General features: G+C 40.3%; 1 protein-coding gene across 3 annotated transcripts in view; it reads right to left on the bottom strand.

The window, feature by feature from the left end:
- Window positions 1–348: 348 nt before the first annotated feature.
- CCDC148 (coiled-coil domain containing 148) overlaps window positions 349–16,479 on the bottom strand; it is a 208,370-nt gene continuing 192,239 nt past the window's right edge. Inside the window, exons 13-14 of one of the 3 annotated variants that reach the window (XR_009351940.1) lie at window positions 2,366–2,640; window positions 349–697 (exon numbers count right to left, since the gene is read on the bottom strand). Coding sequence is in view for 1 of the 3 variants with exons in the window: in XM_059167279.1 (XP_059023262.1) it covers window positions 2,542–2,640 (99 nt within the window). In the remaining 2 variants the exon portion in view is untranslated. Of the gene's footprint in view, window positions 2,641–16,479 lie in introns of all 3 variants that reach the window. The other 2 variants (XM_059167279.1, XM_059167278.1) reach the window with 2 other exon arrangements.

Here is a 16,479-nt window from a genome sequence, read left to right as displayed (position 1 = left end):
ATTAGAAGTAATAGACATCAAACGGAGGCTAAGTAAACAGGTGGATTTGTGAATCTGGAGTTTAGATGAGAAGTTCGGGCTGGAGAAGTAAAATGTAAGTTGACAGCATAAATTTGGCATTTAAAACCACACAGCAGATGAGATAACAAAGCAAATGCGTCTAGAAACAGAGGAGAAAAGGTCTTCGATTAGATGTGAAATGTTAGGGGAGGTAAGGGAGATCCAGCAAAGACCAAGGAGGAGCGACCAGTGGAACTGGCAGTACATCTGGAGAGTCTAGTGTCCCATCTCCCAGAGAAGAAACCCCCAAAGAAGACGTCAACAATTATAACATGTTAATGTGTCTTTTAATCACAGGTAGAATTTTAATTCCAATATTTGTCCTTATAGTTGATCAATTATAATATATAAAACTACAAACAAATATATGCAGTAACATTTCTAAAAATACATTTTAAGAAAGAAGTTACAGCTCATATGAAGAGATTACTCGTAGGACCACCATGTCTCTCAGAATACACATAACATGCAGATCCCTGTAATATATGGATGAAGAATTCAAATGCATCCTTATCCTCTTTAGAAGGTCATCATTAACACCCTTTTCCCCCCACAAGTTAGTGAGAGTGAGAGCTGCAGGTGGTGGCGTCTTCACCTTGCCCTGAGCAATGGTCCAACGGTCCAATCAGCACACCATCTGTAGGAACACCTGGATTTAGACATGTCTGCCCTAGGAAACGGCTCCTCGCATTTCTTTATTATAGAAATAACAAGTGGTCACTTGAACCACGGCTCCCCGTAATATGCAAGTGGAGAATCGATAACCAGTTTAGTTAGACAAAAACTGCCTCCTTCTGAACAGTGCTGCCCTGGTTGTAAGTTTGGTGATGACCATCAGTTCTTTCCTAAGAGGCACTGACTGGCAGCCAGGAAGAATCTAGGCTTGTAAATGCTGGACCTGATTCATCTCTCTTTAAGGGTGTTGACAAAACCCCAGAGAGAGGTTATGAGGGAACTTTCTGTCCTTGCTGCGATTCCTTGTGACCTTGCTCTCCCTGCTTCCTAAGAGCTCTCCTAGACTCTTTTCTTTCCTGCTTCCTGTAGCTCTGGAAGTCCTGCAGACCTTTCTTTTCCCTGCGGCACTGGACCCATAGGTAGCTGATCCCAGCCTTACAGCACCTAGCTTCCGAGCCTCTGCTGCAGCTCTGGCCCTGAGCCGACCTCTTCTGGACTGCCAACATTCACACTACAAGTTGCATCTGTAGCTCTCATCCTGTAGTTCTCGGGAGTATTTCTGTCTGAATTTCTCTGTGGTGATGGGGACTCTTATCTCCCTCAGACGCCACTGTTTTCAAGGTGAATTCCTGTTACAGTGCCCCCGGCAGATTGACCAGCAGGTCAAATCTCCATGCATACAATGCCACCATGTCCCCATCTTTAATCACCACTTTTTAACATCCTTCCCCCACAGCAGTGAAGCTTGGAAAAGCTCTGTGTGAGCTCAGAAAGCTTGCTGTGGGGAACTGAGAGAGCCTTCACAAGAGGCTGCTTTAACATGGAAGAACTTAGGGAGAAGACATCAGTGGTTAAGTACCACTGGACAATGCATTTCACTTGGTAGCAATGGCTCAGGGCCCACAGGCTGTAGCTGACCTCTCACGCCTATTCCCCTGCTCCCCCAGCCCCCCACCATTCTGTTCCTACTGTTAATAATGGCCACCTCCACCCTGTCTGTCCAGACCGCCTTCTCTAATGGCCTTTTCTGTCCTTTGGATATCACCAGATGACTAGATAACCACTCTGACTTCATACAAAGGTGGTGATGGCTAATGGTTTCAACTCATAAACAGCTTGTTATTTAAACAAGAGTCTTCTAGAAGCCATTGTTCTAACTCAGAGGAGTCACTTGCGGAATTTGGATTGATGCAAAATTAGATCTTTCTTCATCCCCAGGGGAGAAGGTCTTGTGTCCAAGTGGATTACCACTTCTTATCTTATGATTCCATATCAGCTCTCTCCACAAATCTCACTTCATCAACAAGCCTTCCTTGTATGATGGCCTCAACTCAACTCACTAACCCATTGTACTCCATTTCTCTGCATCACATTTACCACTATAAATTATACTCTGGTTTCTCTATATATTAACCTATATACTATTTTACATATTTAATGAGTTAGAGGTATATATTTAACATCTCTCTCCATTAGAAATATAAGCGCCATGAGAACATGGGACCTTGTTTGTAGTTTTCTGGCTATATCCCCAGTATTTAGAATAATATCTGCCATCTGGTCATTGAATAAGTATTTGCTACATGAATGAACAAATGAATGGAAGGAATGGACATTAATTCTCATTTACCATGAAAAATGACTATGGCAAATTCATCTGGTTCCTTCATTCCCTGACCATAACTGATGGCTTGGAATTGCTAATGGACCCCAGAGGATCTCTGAACTGTCCAAACAGGAAGAGGCAAAGCCTTCGAGTTAAGCCTTCCTTTGCTGTAAGATTCATCCCCTCCCGCTGCTGGAGCTCTAGCCCTTGGATCCTTTGATGTCTGATAGGTGTACAAACTGCTTGAAAGGTAGCCACGGACACCTGTAAGTCACTGCTGTTATCCTGATCTTGTTATCCTGAAAAAGAACAGAGGAAATCCAGTGTTGCTTTAACAAAGATTAGGGTGAAGGGAAATGATGGCATTCACAGAATTATTCCCCACTGAAAGGCTAAACCTTCAGAATAATATAAACCCACTGTACAATGCTGCATAAATGAATTCATCTATGATTCTATAATATGCATATCTCTCCCTCCAAGCAAAATCCAATCAAAACCCTAACACTCTGATTAAAGATGATAATCCTTTTGAACTGTGAACTTGTGATAAGTATGTTCAGTTTGTACCCATTTTTAAAAGACAGTGCTACCTTTTGACATATGATTGCTTGCATGGCAGTAAGTGAAACCTAATATTTATCTAAGATTGAGTTCTGCTTAAATCCTCTTCTTTGTCTTTGTTTCTGTTATTTGCAGCACTCACTGTGGTTTTTTATTTTGGTTTGGTTTGGTTTGGTTTGGTTTTGGTTTTGGTTTTTGGTAAAAGAAGAATCCAGTGTTATTTATTTTGAAATAAAAGTTACCAGATACTCGTAACTTTGGGGATATAGTCAGTCTTTATGATATTACTTCATTACAATTCAATGAAAGGGAGCAGAATCTTGATTTTTAACTCAATTTTATATTCTTCTGCTGGTTCCAGCAGTGAAGGATAGTGGGCTCTGGGAACTGCATGGCGATCACTGGTAAAGAAGATATTACAACAAGGATTAAAGATTACATTCGATCTGGAGTTAGAGCATTTCTTAACTGCAAAATAGAAAAAAAATTAGAGTTTTTAAATATTATTACATAAGGGTAAGAAGCAACTAAATGCCACTCTCCCAAGAGACAAACTGTGGCTTGCAGAAGTTCAATAACTAACCCTCAAGTCCCCCAGTTAACACACAGTTGAGCTGGGACTGGAGCCCAACTCTGATTTGAGGCCTCTTTGCACCATGCCCTGCTGTGTCATCCCAGCAGCTCCCCATGGACACACAAGGTTCACAGTCTGTTCAGAAGAGCAACAACAATAAAAGTGCAGATTTCTTTTTTTTTTCAAGATTTTTTAATTTATTTGACAGAGAGAGAGATTACAAGTAGACAGAGAGGCAGGCAGAGAGGGAGGGACAAGCAGGCTCCCCTCTGAGCAGAGAGCATGATGTGGAGCTCAATCCCAGGACCGTGAGATCATGACCTGAGCCGAAGGCAGAGGCTTAACCCACTGAGTCACCCAGGTGACCCCAGATTTCTTTATTTTAAAAAAAGTTGTGAGCAGATAGTCATTCCCCTCAGCCAGCAAACCCTAAGGGCTCAGCATATACCAAGATGGTTAGAGTTGGAATCAAATAAAGCATTAATTTGACACTTATGCAGTAGGATGTATCACCATTATTTTGCAAAGACAATTAGTATATCTGGGAAATCAGGCATAAATGGTAGGTAATTCATTTATTACTTTTACAAAGACAAGACTTTAAAAAATTCTTTTTTCTTTGTTGGTTTTTATATATTTTTAATCAAGGTAAGCCTCTATAGTTTTATTTCATTTATTCTAGTTGTCCTCTCCTACCCTCTATCCAGCTCCTCTCTTCCACCCTACCAATACACTCACATATAAGAGGATCATTTAGGGCCACTGACTCAACCCTTTGTCTGGTTGGCATTGCTTGTGACCTTTTTGGCCTTCACTGTGACCCCAGTGAGGCTTCCTGGGTGCCCTTCCTGGAGTCTCCCACCCCCAGTACATCAGGTTCAGTCCTCTGTCAATCCTGATGCACCTCCAGTTGGGGGTCCAGCATCCAGCAGATGCTCAAGGACTAAAGGCTGCAGCTGGACTTCCTGGAGATGACAGCATGCCCCTCACACCAACAAGATAATGGGAAGCGCATAAGCTGAGAGTGTGGACCGGGGAGAGACCTCTGAGATCCAACTTGCCCCTCTCTCAAATGGTGAAATGAGACAACCTGCCAAGGAAACCCAGCTAGGCAGAGAAAGATATATGGATGAGAACTGAGATTTCCTGTCTCCTGATCTCCACTCTCTCCAGTATTCCTTAGGTGTAAAAGAGTAACACATTTATCTACTGACAGATTACTTGTATTCTCTGTTTTTCTTTTTTTTTGAATGGACATTGGCAGCAGCTTTCAATAAAGGGAGAAAGTTTAATATAATTTAAGCAAAGGTAAAGAGAATATATATATATATATATATATATATATATATATATGAGTGAGTGGGGAGTTTTCAGTATGAAAGAGGCACCTGGGAGCATAGTACTAAAGCTAAATACTTAGATTACGTTCTGAGTTTCCTGGAGGCCAAGTTGAAAATGGAAACACTTTGAGTTACATAACATTCATTATCTAATAAAAGAAAGCATTCGAGACTTCATCCAAATGTTCATCTGAATGTTAATCTTGAGTGAAATTGTCACCTATATTATAATAGATAATGTCTTCAATAATTCTTTTATAAAAGATCTGGGGCAATTCTTGATAGAGTTCATGCTAAATCTTTGTTCTGTCTAAAATCAGCATTTCTTTGGGAACCTAAAACACTGGGGATCAGGTATGTAGTTGTATCTTGATTTGATTCAGGATGAAGTTTAAAGATTTTAAAGCAATGGTTCTCAAATACTAATGTGAAAATAACTTACAAGTAAGGTTTTCTTTTCTATGTAGATTTACTGCCCTCCCTCACCCTCATGCTCATTCCGTATGTCCAGGATAGAGCCCAAGAATCGGCATTATTAACAAGCCCTGGGGACGACTCAGTGACTCAGTTGGTTAAGCCTCTGACTCTTGGTTTTGGCTCAAGTCATGATTTCAGGGTCATGAGACTGAGCCCTACATGGGGCTCTGCAATCAGCTTGAAGTCTGCTTGAGATTCTCTGCCTCTCTCTCTCCCTCTGCCCCAACTCCCGCTCTCTCTCTCTCTCTCATATAAACAAAATCTTAAACACGTACAATACAAGCTCCGGTTCTGATCCAGGGGACCAGTGGGACACATTCAAAGAAATACCAGTCTAGAAGAACAAATTATTCCTATGCTCCTTAGCTTAGGATCCACCCCTTTGAATATAAATTTTCTCCACTTGGTTTTGACTAGCAGCCAATAGCCTGAAATGGAAGATTCAGGGAAGACAGAGGATATGCATAGGCTCTGGGTTGTTGAGATTTCTATGTTTTATATTCCACACATATACCCAGTAAAGATGGGGAGTGTAGGGGGCCATGAAAAAAGCTGGGGATAGGTGTAAGAGGAGCAGTCATAGGGGCCATCCTGGAAACACCAAAGCTAACCTTTGCTGCTTCACCATTTTCTTAGGCCCAGCCTTATTTGGGTTCTGCAGCGCACAGGGCAATTTGTGCCTTGCCTTCCTGTCTTTGCTTACAGTTTATGCAAATACCTTGCTGGGAGTCCATCTGAATCAGAGAGGGAGGGCTGAAGTGGGGGGTCCATCGAGATCTGTGGATTCCTAAGGTTTGCATGGTGGATTTCAGGGGCCCTGAATTCCCTGAAATGATACATGAATATTTTGTGTGTATGTGTATTTCTGTGAGACGAGGTTCCAGCGACAACTTTCATCAGATGCTCAAAGGGACAATAAATGATCCCAAAGAATGCAGAACCACTAGGAATTCCTGGTGGGTCTGAGGTACATGAAGCTCCCTGTTCATGTTGGTGTGTTCCATCCCATGGCAGCCTAAGGTCAGTTAGTTGACAACTTCCTTGGTGACAGCTAGATCACTAAGTATCTCTCCATAGGAGCCACTCTCCCCGCCCAATTTGAGGATTATGGTAGCAAAGCTGTCAGGCTTAATTTTGACAAATTGTTTTGGGTAATTAGTCCTTTTTAATTGCTCATGGAAATAGTAATTTTAGGCGACAAGATTATTATATGCTACTTGTTAATGGGTCCTCCAGGGTCGAGAAAACACTGATGGGGTTGCTATGACCTGTTCTTTTCCATCTTTGGCATTCCCCTTGAAATCACCAGAAAAGACATTTAGTAAAGCCAGCTTCCACTCTGTGAAAAGTACAGAGCACGAGTTTCCTTTTATCCTTTTGCCAGGTGAAGGATTAGAGAAGGACTTTCAGCTTTTCCCTGCTACTGCCAACCCAAGTCAGGCTTCACAGACTTGCTGATCATTAACTCAAAGAACTGAGGAAGTTTCTAGCCCGTCCCTTTGCTTATTTACCTGTTCAACCAAGTTGCTTTACAAGTGAGTGAGTTTTGAATACACAGGGTCCTAGGTGATAAAATATTTGACTCAGTTCAAGTTGAATATTTTCATTGCTTTTCACTTCACTGAACAGGAGAATCAGGTTGACCAGGAGTTCAGGGCAGGTCTGGGTAATGGTTCACCATGTGCCTGCTCAGGGGAGCAGTAGATGGAAGGCAGAGAACTCTTCTCAGCTCTTCAGGAGGCTGGGAATTGACTGGCTATTTACTAACTATGTCATTCCGGGCCATTTTTTGACCTCCTTAAGCCCTCATTTCATCATCTGTCAAAGGGGATAAAAATAATAGCTAGCTCATAGTATGGCTGTAAGGACTCAATGATATTGTAAATAGTCGGCATATAACAAGAACTGAACCGAACAAAAAGGATAGCATCTCATATCATTACAGTCCATTTTTCCTTCCCAAATTAAGGTCTTATTAAGCAGTCTGAATTAGTGTGGAGGTCAAAAAAATAAATATTACATCCACACCCAACTTGATCTCCATGCCTTAGAAGCTTGTTAATGTAAGCACATCTAATCCTATGTATACCAAAAGGTATAACTATCTAAAATGTTGCAGATGAGGGGCACCTGATTGGCTTATTCAATGAGCATGTGACCTTTGATCTTGGGGTCATGAGTTCAAGCCACACATTGGTTATAGAGCTTACTTTAAAAAAAAAAATAAAATAAAATAAAATGGTACAGCTGAAGATAGAAATTACTACATTGCTATCTATTTGAAGTAGTTAACATTGATTTCAGCTGTGTAACCATGTTCCTTGAAATCAAAGATTTCATGTGAAATGGACAATAAAGAATTTGTAGGGGACCCAGTTTTTCTCTCTGGTTCTTCTTGGTGGAAGAAACCGAAGACACTACCTTCATGTACCTTCATGGTGACTTTTCATAACTGAGAGATTCTTTTGTTTTGTAATTTTTTTTTTTTAAGAAAAAGATGTTTGTACTTCTCCCCTGGTTTCATATCTATCTTAAAATTTTTATTCCTATTCTTTAGAAATAAAAAATTTGCTCCCTCATGGTGCTGGCTCTTAGGTTTATGCATTTCATTTCATATTTTCCTTCTCAAATTTCACAAGGGTCAGGGATCACATTTATTGGTATTTCCTGAGGTTTGCTTTCATATCTCTTCTCTATTTACTTTACTCTTCAGCAGGGGCTGAAGCAGGCAAACTCAAACATCGCACCACAGAGTAAAATGTCATCTCAGGAGTAATAGCTCGTTCTCCGGTAATACCCTCAAGCAAGAAGATCCTTCTTTAAGAATTGGCAATAGGATAGAAAGCTGGGAGCTTTGTGTGTCTAGGATGGCAAAGATCTCTCCGTATTCTTGTCCTGAACACAAAGCTTTCCTGAGCCTTAAAAAGGAGAGTGCTTAAGATTATCCCAGTTAACTTACTTAGATGGAGTGTCTGATGGAGTCCACAGAAATATGAACTATATGAAAAGCTAGAGGGTTCAGGAAGTTGCATCTATGTAATGGGAGATAATACAAAGTACATATGCTAGAGAGATCGGGATATTTGTCTGGTTTCTGCACAAAGATAAACCCATTTGTTCAGTAATGATGTCACCTGCTTTTCTAGCTCCTGCGCTCCATGTGACGCATCTTGTCGGACTTAAATGTGACCAGATCAGCTTACCCCATGAGCAACAGCCTCAGCCCCTAATCTCCAACTTCATCAAACAGCAGCTTGGATTTCATGACCAGATGTCATAACTGTGTAGCCCAATCCTTCCCTGCAAGCTTGCAGTTTGAATTGTAGTGCTGAAGTCATATATTATTTGTGATGTTTTTATGTAGTTCTTATCCATGTGCTACAAGCATTACAGAGTGGTTTTATAAAACCCCTTTCTCTTGAAAAATGAATTTATTGTAAAGGAATTTAATGCTTAATATTAAATTAAAATTTCATCTTAGAATAACCAAGTTAGTCTAATAATTAAAAATTTAAAACTCCTGGATTGTAACATTTGGAGTTTCATATGTAGCATTAATTAAGCTCACATCAAAATAGATTAGCCACTTGTAGATACAGTTTCCAGACACTCTGTTTCTGAAACCAGTCCAGAAATGTTGGAACATTGTCAGGTACTTACTAGGTGTTGGACAAGTGACAGAAATTGATGACGCACATTTAGAATAGCTACACAAAGAAAGTGCTTGTGTGATGTAGGTCTATATGAGAAAGTCACCCTTCAGGAAATTTGACCACTCTTCTTTTCTACCCGCTGTGTGATTTCAGTGCAACATGGACTAGGATTAGAGGCTTATGTTTGCCTATATTTCTGATTTTATCATGGAGTATAATAATTCTAGGCCATATATTTATATTCAGATGAAAACCCTAGGTAAAACAAAGAATAATCCTGATTTTTTTCATAACTCACAAATGACTAAATTGCCTTCTAGCAGTTTTCTTGTCTTTTGAGGAAATGTTTCAAAGAAGCCATATTTAAAAATCTCATTTCAGTATTAACCAAATAGGGTGAGGAATTAATAACAACTGAGTTTAGACGAGTTCAGGATGAGAAAGTTGTGCTTTCATGTGACTGTGCTTCATGGGAGCTGCTGCCCCCTGGAGGGGTTTCTGAAGGCCGAGCAGTTGGGAAGTGTGGATGGGGGATGGGTGGAGGATGGCTGACCCACTTGTATAGTGTGTAATGTTGTGGACAGATATTTATACGGTCATGACTCAAATAAAGCTTAACACCAACCATAATAAAAACTATCTGCCACGTGAGGGACAGAGTGGAGGCACAGGGCGGGGTTCCCTGTTGGTGGTCAACATGGTCTGGGCTGCTGGAGTCTGCAGGAGCCTGCTCCTGCTCAGAAAAGGATTTTCTCTTTTAGTCGGTGACAATAAACAACCCTCCTAAGAGGTGCATCAGTTTGAGGACTTCTTTTGGCAATAGAGATGTTTGGAGTGCGATTTCTAGGGTGCCCCAAAAATCGATCATCAGGTAGAAAGATCAGAGCTGAGAGTAACGTAGAATAACACCACAGCCCTTAGTGAGGTTTTCCCGTTGCTTCGTATCTTTGTAGACCACATGGAATATTTCGTAGTGCAATCCATTAGCCTTCAGGTTGAATTTTTACCTGTCAGGTCATGGAAAAGCTCCTTTATTTTCCTTTTTATTGGGAGAAGAGGAAGTTATGAAAGAGAGAGAAGAATTACAGTTAATCATCATCTCAGCTCCTGACTAGGAGTGTGTGTGTGTGCGTGTGTGTGTGCCCCTCCCTACATAAGTACATAAGTTTGTGTATGAATGTGTGTTTTCCCCACTAGTTATTTCCCATCTCAGGAAATGGCATCAGCAGAACAAGCCAGGGACCTGGGTGACCTCTTCAATGATTCTGTTCCTTCCCAGTCAATTGCCCGATCCTATTAATTGATTCTCCTAAATATTTCTCCAATATGTCCACCACACCGAAGAACCTAAAACAGTGCCTGTCACATACTAAGTGCTCAATAAATATTTATTAAATGAAGAATGAATCCTCTTGTTAGCATTTCCTGTATAAACTCTCACAAAATGCCCAAAATCTTTGCAAGACTCATCCTTCCTTTAGTCAGTCCCTTGTCAGCATGGCTCCCCTGACTGCCCTTCCCATCTTACTTTTTGGATGAGGAAGAGCCTCTGTACATTAGTGTAGAATTGTGGCAATGTCTAGAACCTGGATTTCTCCTAGAGCATATGGCTTTCCCCGCTTCACAACCAAACCCAGATATTACCCACCTTCAGGAAGGTCTCTAAGCTTAATTCCCCCTCACCCCATCATGACTTCTCTTCTTGTTCCTTTCGAACTAGGGTTACCCTAGGAGATACCAATTTGTTTTCAGTCCAATATTGTGTTGAGAACATTCATCCTTTTTCATGAACTTGGCTTATGACTGCCCAGCTTGCCCTCATTTGAAGGGCCCGTGTCTCCCTTCTACCCTAAGACTGCCATGGAGTAGCTCCCTGTAGGTATTTTCTGTCTGCTCACCTGTGCCTGCCTTTCACTTTACTGCTAATTTCATCTTCTCCACTCACTCATTTCATCTTGCCCTCCTTGAACACTCTTCAAGAAACAGATAGGCTTGCAAAAACTCTCTTCTGGTTATTCTATGTATAGGGGTTTCTGTGCATTTTTTGATATGTTTGTTCCTTTGTTCATTCATTCATTATAAATACATATCCCATATTATAAGAATAATAAAAGCACATCCAGATAGTATAAATTAGAATAAATGAGGAAGGAAAGGGAAACGTGAAGGGAAGGGGCTTCACTGGCACAGAGCCTGGAGCTGATACTGAGATGCATAGACACGTTCCATACAGTCTAGTCATTGGTAGATGGCAGGCCATAAATTGGAGAAAATTTTACAATGTCTCTAAGATAAAATGTGAACTAATAATTAGGAGAAGAACAACTAGTCCTGATTCTAAGAGGTCACAGTGTAGTGCAGTGAGAAGCGTGGGCCCTGGAGCAGATGGCCCGGGTGTGGGAGGTGGGGTGAGTGGTGGTCAACGCATCTACTCCAAGTGATTCTCAACACTAGGGAAGATTACGATCACCAGGGAAGCCTTTAAAAAACACCATTTGGAGCCCTTCCTCAGGCCAACTAAATAAGAATCTCTGGGAATGGGACAAGGAAGCCCTATTTTAAAAAACCTCCCCTGGTGATTTGCTGCCAGGGTCAAGAGCCAATGAATTAGAATGGGTAGCCTGTGAATAGGGCAGGGTATTCCTCTAAGTGGACTTCTACAAGTCTTTATTTTTTTTTTAAGATTTTATTTATTTGACAGAGATCACAAGTAGGCAGAGAGGCAGGCGGAGAGAGAGGGGGAAGCAGGCTCCCCGCCAAGCGGAGAGCCTGATGCGGAGCTTGATCCCAGGATCCTGAGATCATGACCTCAGCTGAAGGCAGAGGCCCAACCCACTGAGCCACCCAGGCACCCCACCTTCTACAAGTCTTTAGATGGAGTGTCCCCTGGAGTAGTTATATAAAGATCAAGCTCTTTCACTTGACTCTTATTCCTCATTGTGTGTGTATATACACACTATACACACAAGTATATATATTTAACTGAGATATAATTGACAAATAAAACTATATATATTTAAAGTGTACAATGTGATAATTTGATGTACATATACATCGTGAAATGATTACCACAATCAAGTGAACTGACACCACCCACTACCTCACATAGTTACAATAGTCAAGATAGGGAAAAGACACTAAGTGTTGATCAATGAATGAATAAAGAGAATGTGGCATATGCATACAATAGACTATTATTCAGTCATAAAAAGGAGGAAATCCTGCCACTTGTGACAGCAGGGATGAAACTGAAGGGCATTATGCTAAGTAAAATAAACCAAAGAAAGACCAATACTGCATAGTAATACTTACATGTGAAATAGTTAAATGGAAAAAAAAAGTCAAACTCCTGGACACAGAATAGAATAGCAATTACTAGTATCTGGGGGTCAAGGAACTAGGGAGTTGCTGGTGAAATTGGTTAAAGGTTACAAGCTTTTAGTTACAAGAGGAATACATTCTGGGATCACAGCATGGTGATTATACTCAATGCTATATTGTATACTTAAGGTTTACTCTTCTGGTAAATTTTAAGTGTCCTTACTGCAGAATAAATCGTTTTTAAAAAGGAATTTTTTATCCCCTCCAAAATGTATATGTTGAACTTCTGATCCCAGTGTGGCTATATCTGGAGATGGGATCTGTAAGAAATTATTAAGGTAAAGGAGATCATGGGGTAAGGCCCTGACTGGATGGGATTAGGGTACTTATAAGAAGGGACATCAAAGAGCTCACTCTGTCTGGCTATCTTCTCACTAGATATGAAATAGGGTAGAATTTTGATCTGGGACCTCTAGCCTCCAGAATTGGGAGAAAGAAATTTTCTGTTGCTTAAGCCACTTAATATTTAGTCAGCTTGAGCTGATTAAGACATATAGTTTGTATGTATATAATAATATATATATGTATGTATATACGTAATGAATTTACATGTATAACTCATTCACTCTTGCAATGTACCAAGCACAGTGCTAGTGTGTGTGTGTGTAGTAGTATATAATTATATACATACAAAAATAAACAAAACCAACAAACAAAGCCACCATAAATAGGATAGATAGACAGATAAAAGTTAATATATAGCTAACTGCCTGTCAACTTAATTTTGCCCAAATTATATTCTTAACCAACCTTTCAGAGTAATATGTGTATATTATTCAGTGTAATTTGCTGTGTGAACTCATGAACAACCATGACCAGCTCTTTAGTCCCACATTTCACTTCTAAGCACCAACAAACTAAGTAACTGACACACTTAACAGTTGCTTAGTCAAACTGAATCTTTGGTCCAAAATACACCAAAAAACTTCTCCTGGCTTATTTGTATCTATTGGTAGAATGTTATTTCGTGCTTTGTACCTTGTAGATCCTTAAGAAGTGCTATAAACCATAAAGCTCAGGAATATAACAAAGTCAGTTTGAATTTTTATTTCCATCACTTAAAAATATCGCTCTTAACATTTGGGACTCATTTTGGAGACTGTTGATAAAAATCTATGGGCCCGCTCTGCAGGAAGAGACACAGTCACACATATATCCCCAAATCTGCATAAAACTTCATGGGTCCAGACACCGGCCTCAGGCCTCAGGATAACTTGTGTCCCCTACCTACCAATGTCCAGACCTCCTATTGGTGGGCCTTGCCATATTGCTGTCCTCTCCAGGTTCTGGTAATTTCTCTCCCTACCCCCTCAGATCAGGGCTGGTAACAGCTGTTCCCAGCTGCACCATGCTTTGTTGTTCGCTCCGTCCTGACCCCTCCCCCTTTGTAAACAGTCTTTTCAGTAACTCTCTCAGTACCTCAGTTTAATTGTACCATCTGATTCCTGCTGCGACCTGGTAATACAGCCTCCAAATTACATCTGGGGACCCAAAACCGTTTTGAAAAGCACTGACTTAAGAAACTCCATTCCATGTGAAGATCTTTCGATTACAATTTTTTTTTTAAAGATTTTATTTATTCATTTGACAGAGAGAGATCACAAGTAAGCAGAGAGGCAGGCAGAGAGAGAGGAAGGGAAACAGGCTCCCTGCTGAGCAGAGAGCCCGATGCGGGACTCGATTCCAGGACCCTGAGATCATGACATGAGCCGAAGGCAGCGGCCTAACCCACTGAGCCACCCAGACGCCCTCGATTACAATTTTTTTACTGCAAAACAGAAGTTAGTATTTTTCTTTTAACTAGTAGAATACTTTCAAAAAGATAATCTTCTAATACAAGAATGTTTATTTTTACACATAAAAGTTCTCATGGAATTCTCCAGGGCTTGAAGCTTGAGAAACATGGTGCTTGACTTATTTTCCTAGAGGACTGCTGGGCATCACGTGTTTGAAAGAATTGAAAGCTTGAGTAAAAGACAGATAAATGGCCTCTGTTGCTTGCCTCCAAGCTACATGTCCCGTCATCCTGTCATGGAAGGAAATTAAAATTGTCTGACACATACTGAGTTTCATAAAGCCACACTGTTCCTCTACAGGATCCTGGGCGCCTGGAGAAGTCAATACCACAAGTAGGTTTTTTGAGGATTTGATCTATAATCTTCATTTCAGAATTAAAGCTAAGTAAATTAATATTTAGTTATTGGGGTCTCTCTTTGTCCCTTTTTAAAAAAGATTTTATTTATTTATTTGATAGACAGATCACAAGCAGGCAGAGAGGCAGGCAGAGAGAGAGGAGGAAGCAGGCTCTCTGCTGAGCAGAGGGCCTGATGCTGGTCTTGATCCCAGAACCCTGGGATCATGAACTGAGCCGGAGGCAGAGGCTTAACCCACTGAGCCACCCAGGTGCCCCTCTCTTTGTCCCTTTTAAAAAATAAATGAACTCTATAATTTTTCTTTCCTCAGTCCTTCAGGATTTCTGTCTTCAAAGAATCCTAAAACAATAGCCAGTGGCTCTGCCATCCAGTGTCTCCTAAAATGAATAACTGAAAGACTTGTAATTTGCAACCTGCTTCATTATTAACTCCTGAACTGTTTCCCCATTTCTAATTTGCTTTTTTACTCCCCCCAAATAGGTATCACTCAATTCAAAATCGGTATCTATAATTTGTTTTTCTAAACACTGAGCATGACAATTTTCACAAGAGAACAAAACCCACCATTAAACCACTTCTTTCCCCTGAAACTTTAAACTTGATTTAAATATTGTAAATATTAACTAATTTAAAAATCATCAAGCAAAGGACCTAGAACCAATATTATATTTTATAGATGATTAATCAAGAATTAGCTACAAAAGGCAGTAATTTAAGATTGTGTTTATTTTTTCTAAATTTCTAAAATTTCTTAGAAAAGCTGTTTCTCTCTACAGTAGCTTAATCATTATCATCATGAAACACTGGACATTTGGAGTTATAAAAATCATTGGAGTAAAGTGATTTTGCTCCATGCCCTATTAGAATAAGAAGAATGAATTATTTAAGATCTAGGTTCTTCTTTTCATTTTCATATCACATTATTTTTCATCTGAGTTTAAGGTCCTTTGCATTTAAATGTCCTCACAACATTGCAACAAACAAAAACTAAAAGACAAACAAAATGTTATCAATGTTCTACTTATTCTGGGTAAATACTCAGCAATGGAAACCAATCCACTACTCAGATACATTTCCCACACTTCATCGTCCTGCCTTCCTCTTTATTCCACAGGGACTCAAAAGATATCTCCTGTTATACAGCTGGTTCAATGATTGATTTAAGATTGCAATACCACAGATCTGCACTAAGTCAACAAGCAAATGGTAGAAGAACCTACTTCATGTAAGTCAGAGTAATAGGTGTTGTGGGAAAGCAAGACACAGTAACTTCCTTCAACAATGTGTAGCTTGTTAAGTTTGAGGCACTAAGACAAATGTGTTATAATTTAAAAGATAATCTGATAGACTCCAAAAGAGAGGTAGAAATAAAAACATTTGGGGGAGTCCACAGAGAGAATGATCATATGAAGCTAGGATTTGAAGCTAGGATTTCTTAGACAAGGTGTATATTTGAGACAAGCTTTATTTAAGGGCTGTAATTTTGAAAGACACTTGGGGGAAGGCATTTTCATTGAAAACAAAAAGACAAAGAAGGAAAATAGGACATCACTATTCTAGTCATGTCCTGTTTGGCTGAATCTGGAAAGATAAAATGGGGTTCTATTCTGTGGGACCCTACAAATCAGGTTAAGGAGATGGGGTCTTGATAGGCAAAGGGAAGTGGCTGAAAGGCATAGAGCAGAACCAATGAGGAGTCTGTTAGAGGTGAGTGGGAGGAGGGGAAGTAAGGTAGAGATAAGTACCAGTAACAAGAAACTTTGTCCAGGTGCGGATGACCAAGACTTGACCATGACCTTCCACAATATCCCAAGGTTGCGGGGAGGGCAGAGATGGATTAAAGACAAGCTGTGGCCGCCAAAGACATCATTTTCTTGTTAGACTAGTCAGCTCCCCTACTTGTGAAGGTCAGTGCCCTCACATTTTCACCTAATAAGTTAAGCAGCTTACATATTTCAGAATAGAAATACCCTTTCACGTGAAGATGATGTGTTTC

The sequence above is a fragment of the Mustela lutreola genome, chromosome 3 (assembly GCF_030435805.1).
Source record: "Mustela lutreola isolate mMusLut2 chromosome 3, mMusLut2.pri, whole genome shotgun sequence".
Lineage (NCBI taxonomy): Eukaryota > Metazoa > Chordata > Mammalia > Carnivora > Mustelidae > Mustela > Mustela lutreola.
Note: the sequence above shows the minus strand (reverse complement) of the source record. Positions and strands in the feature narration are given on the sequence as shown.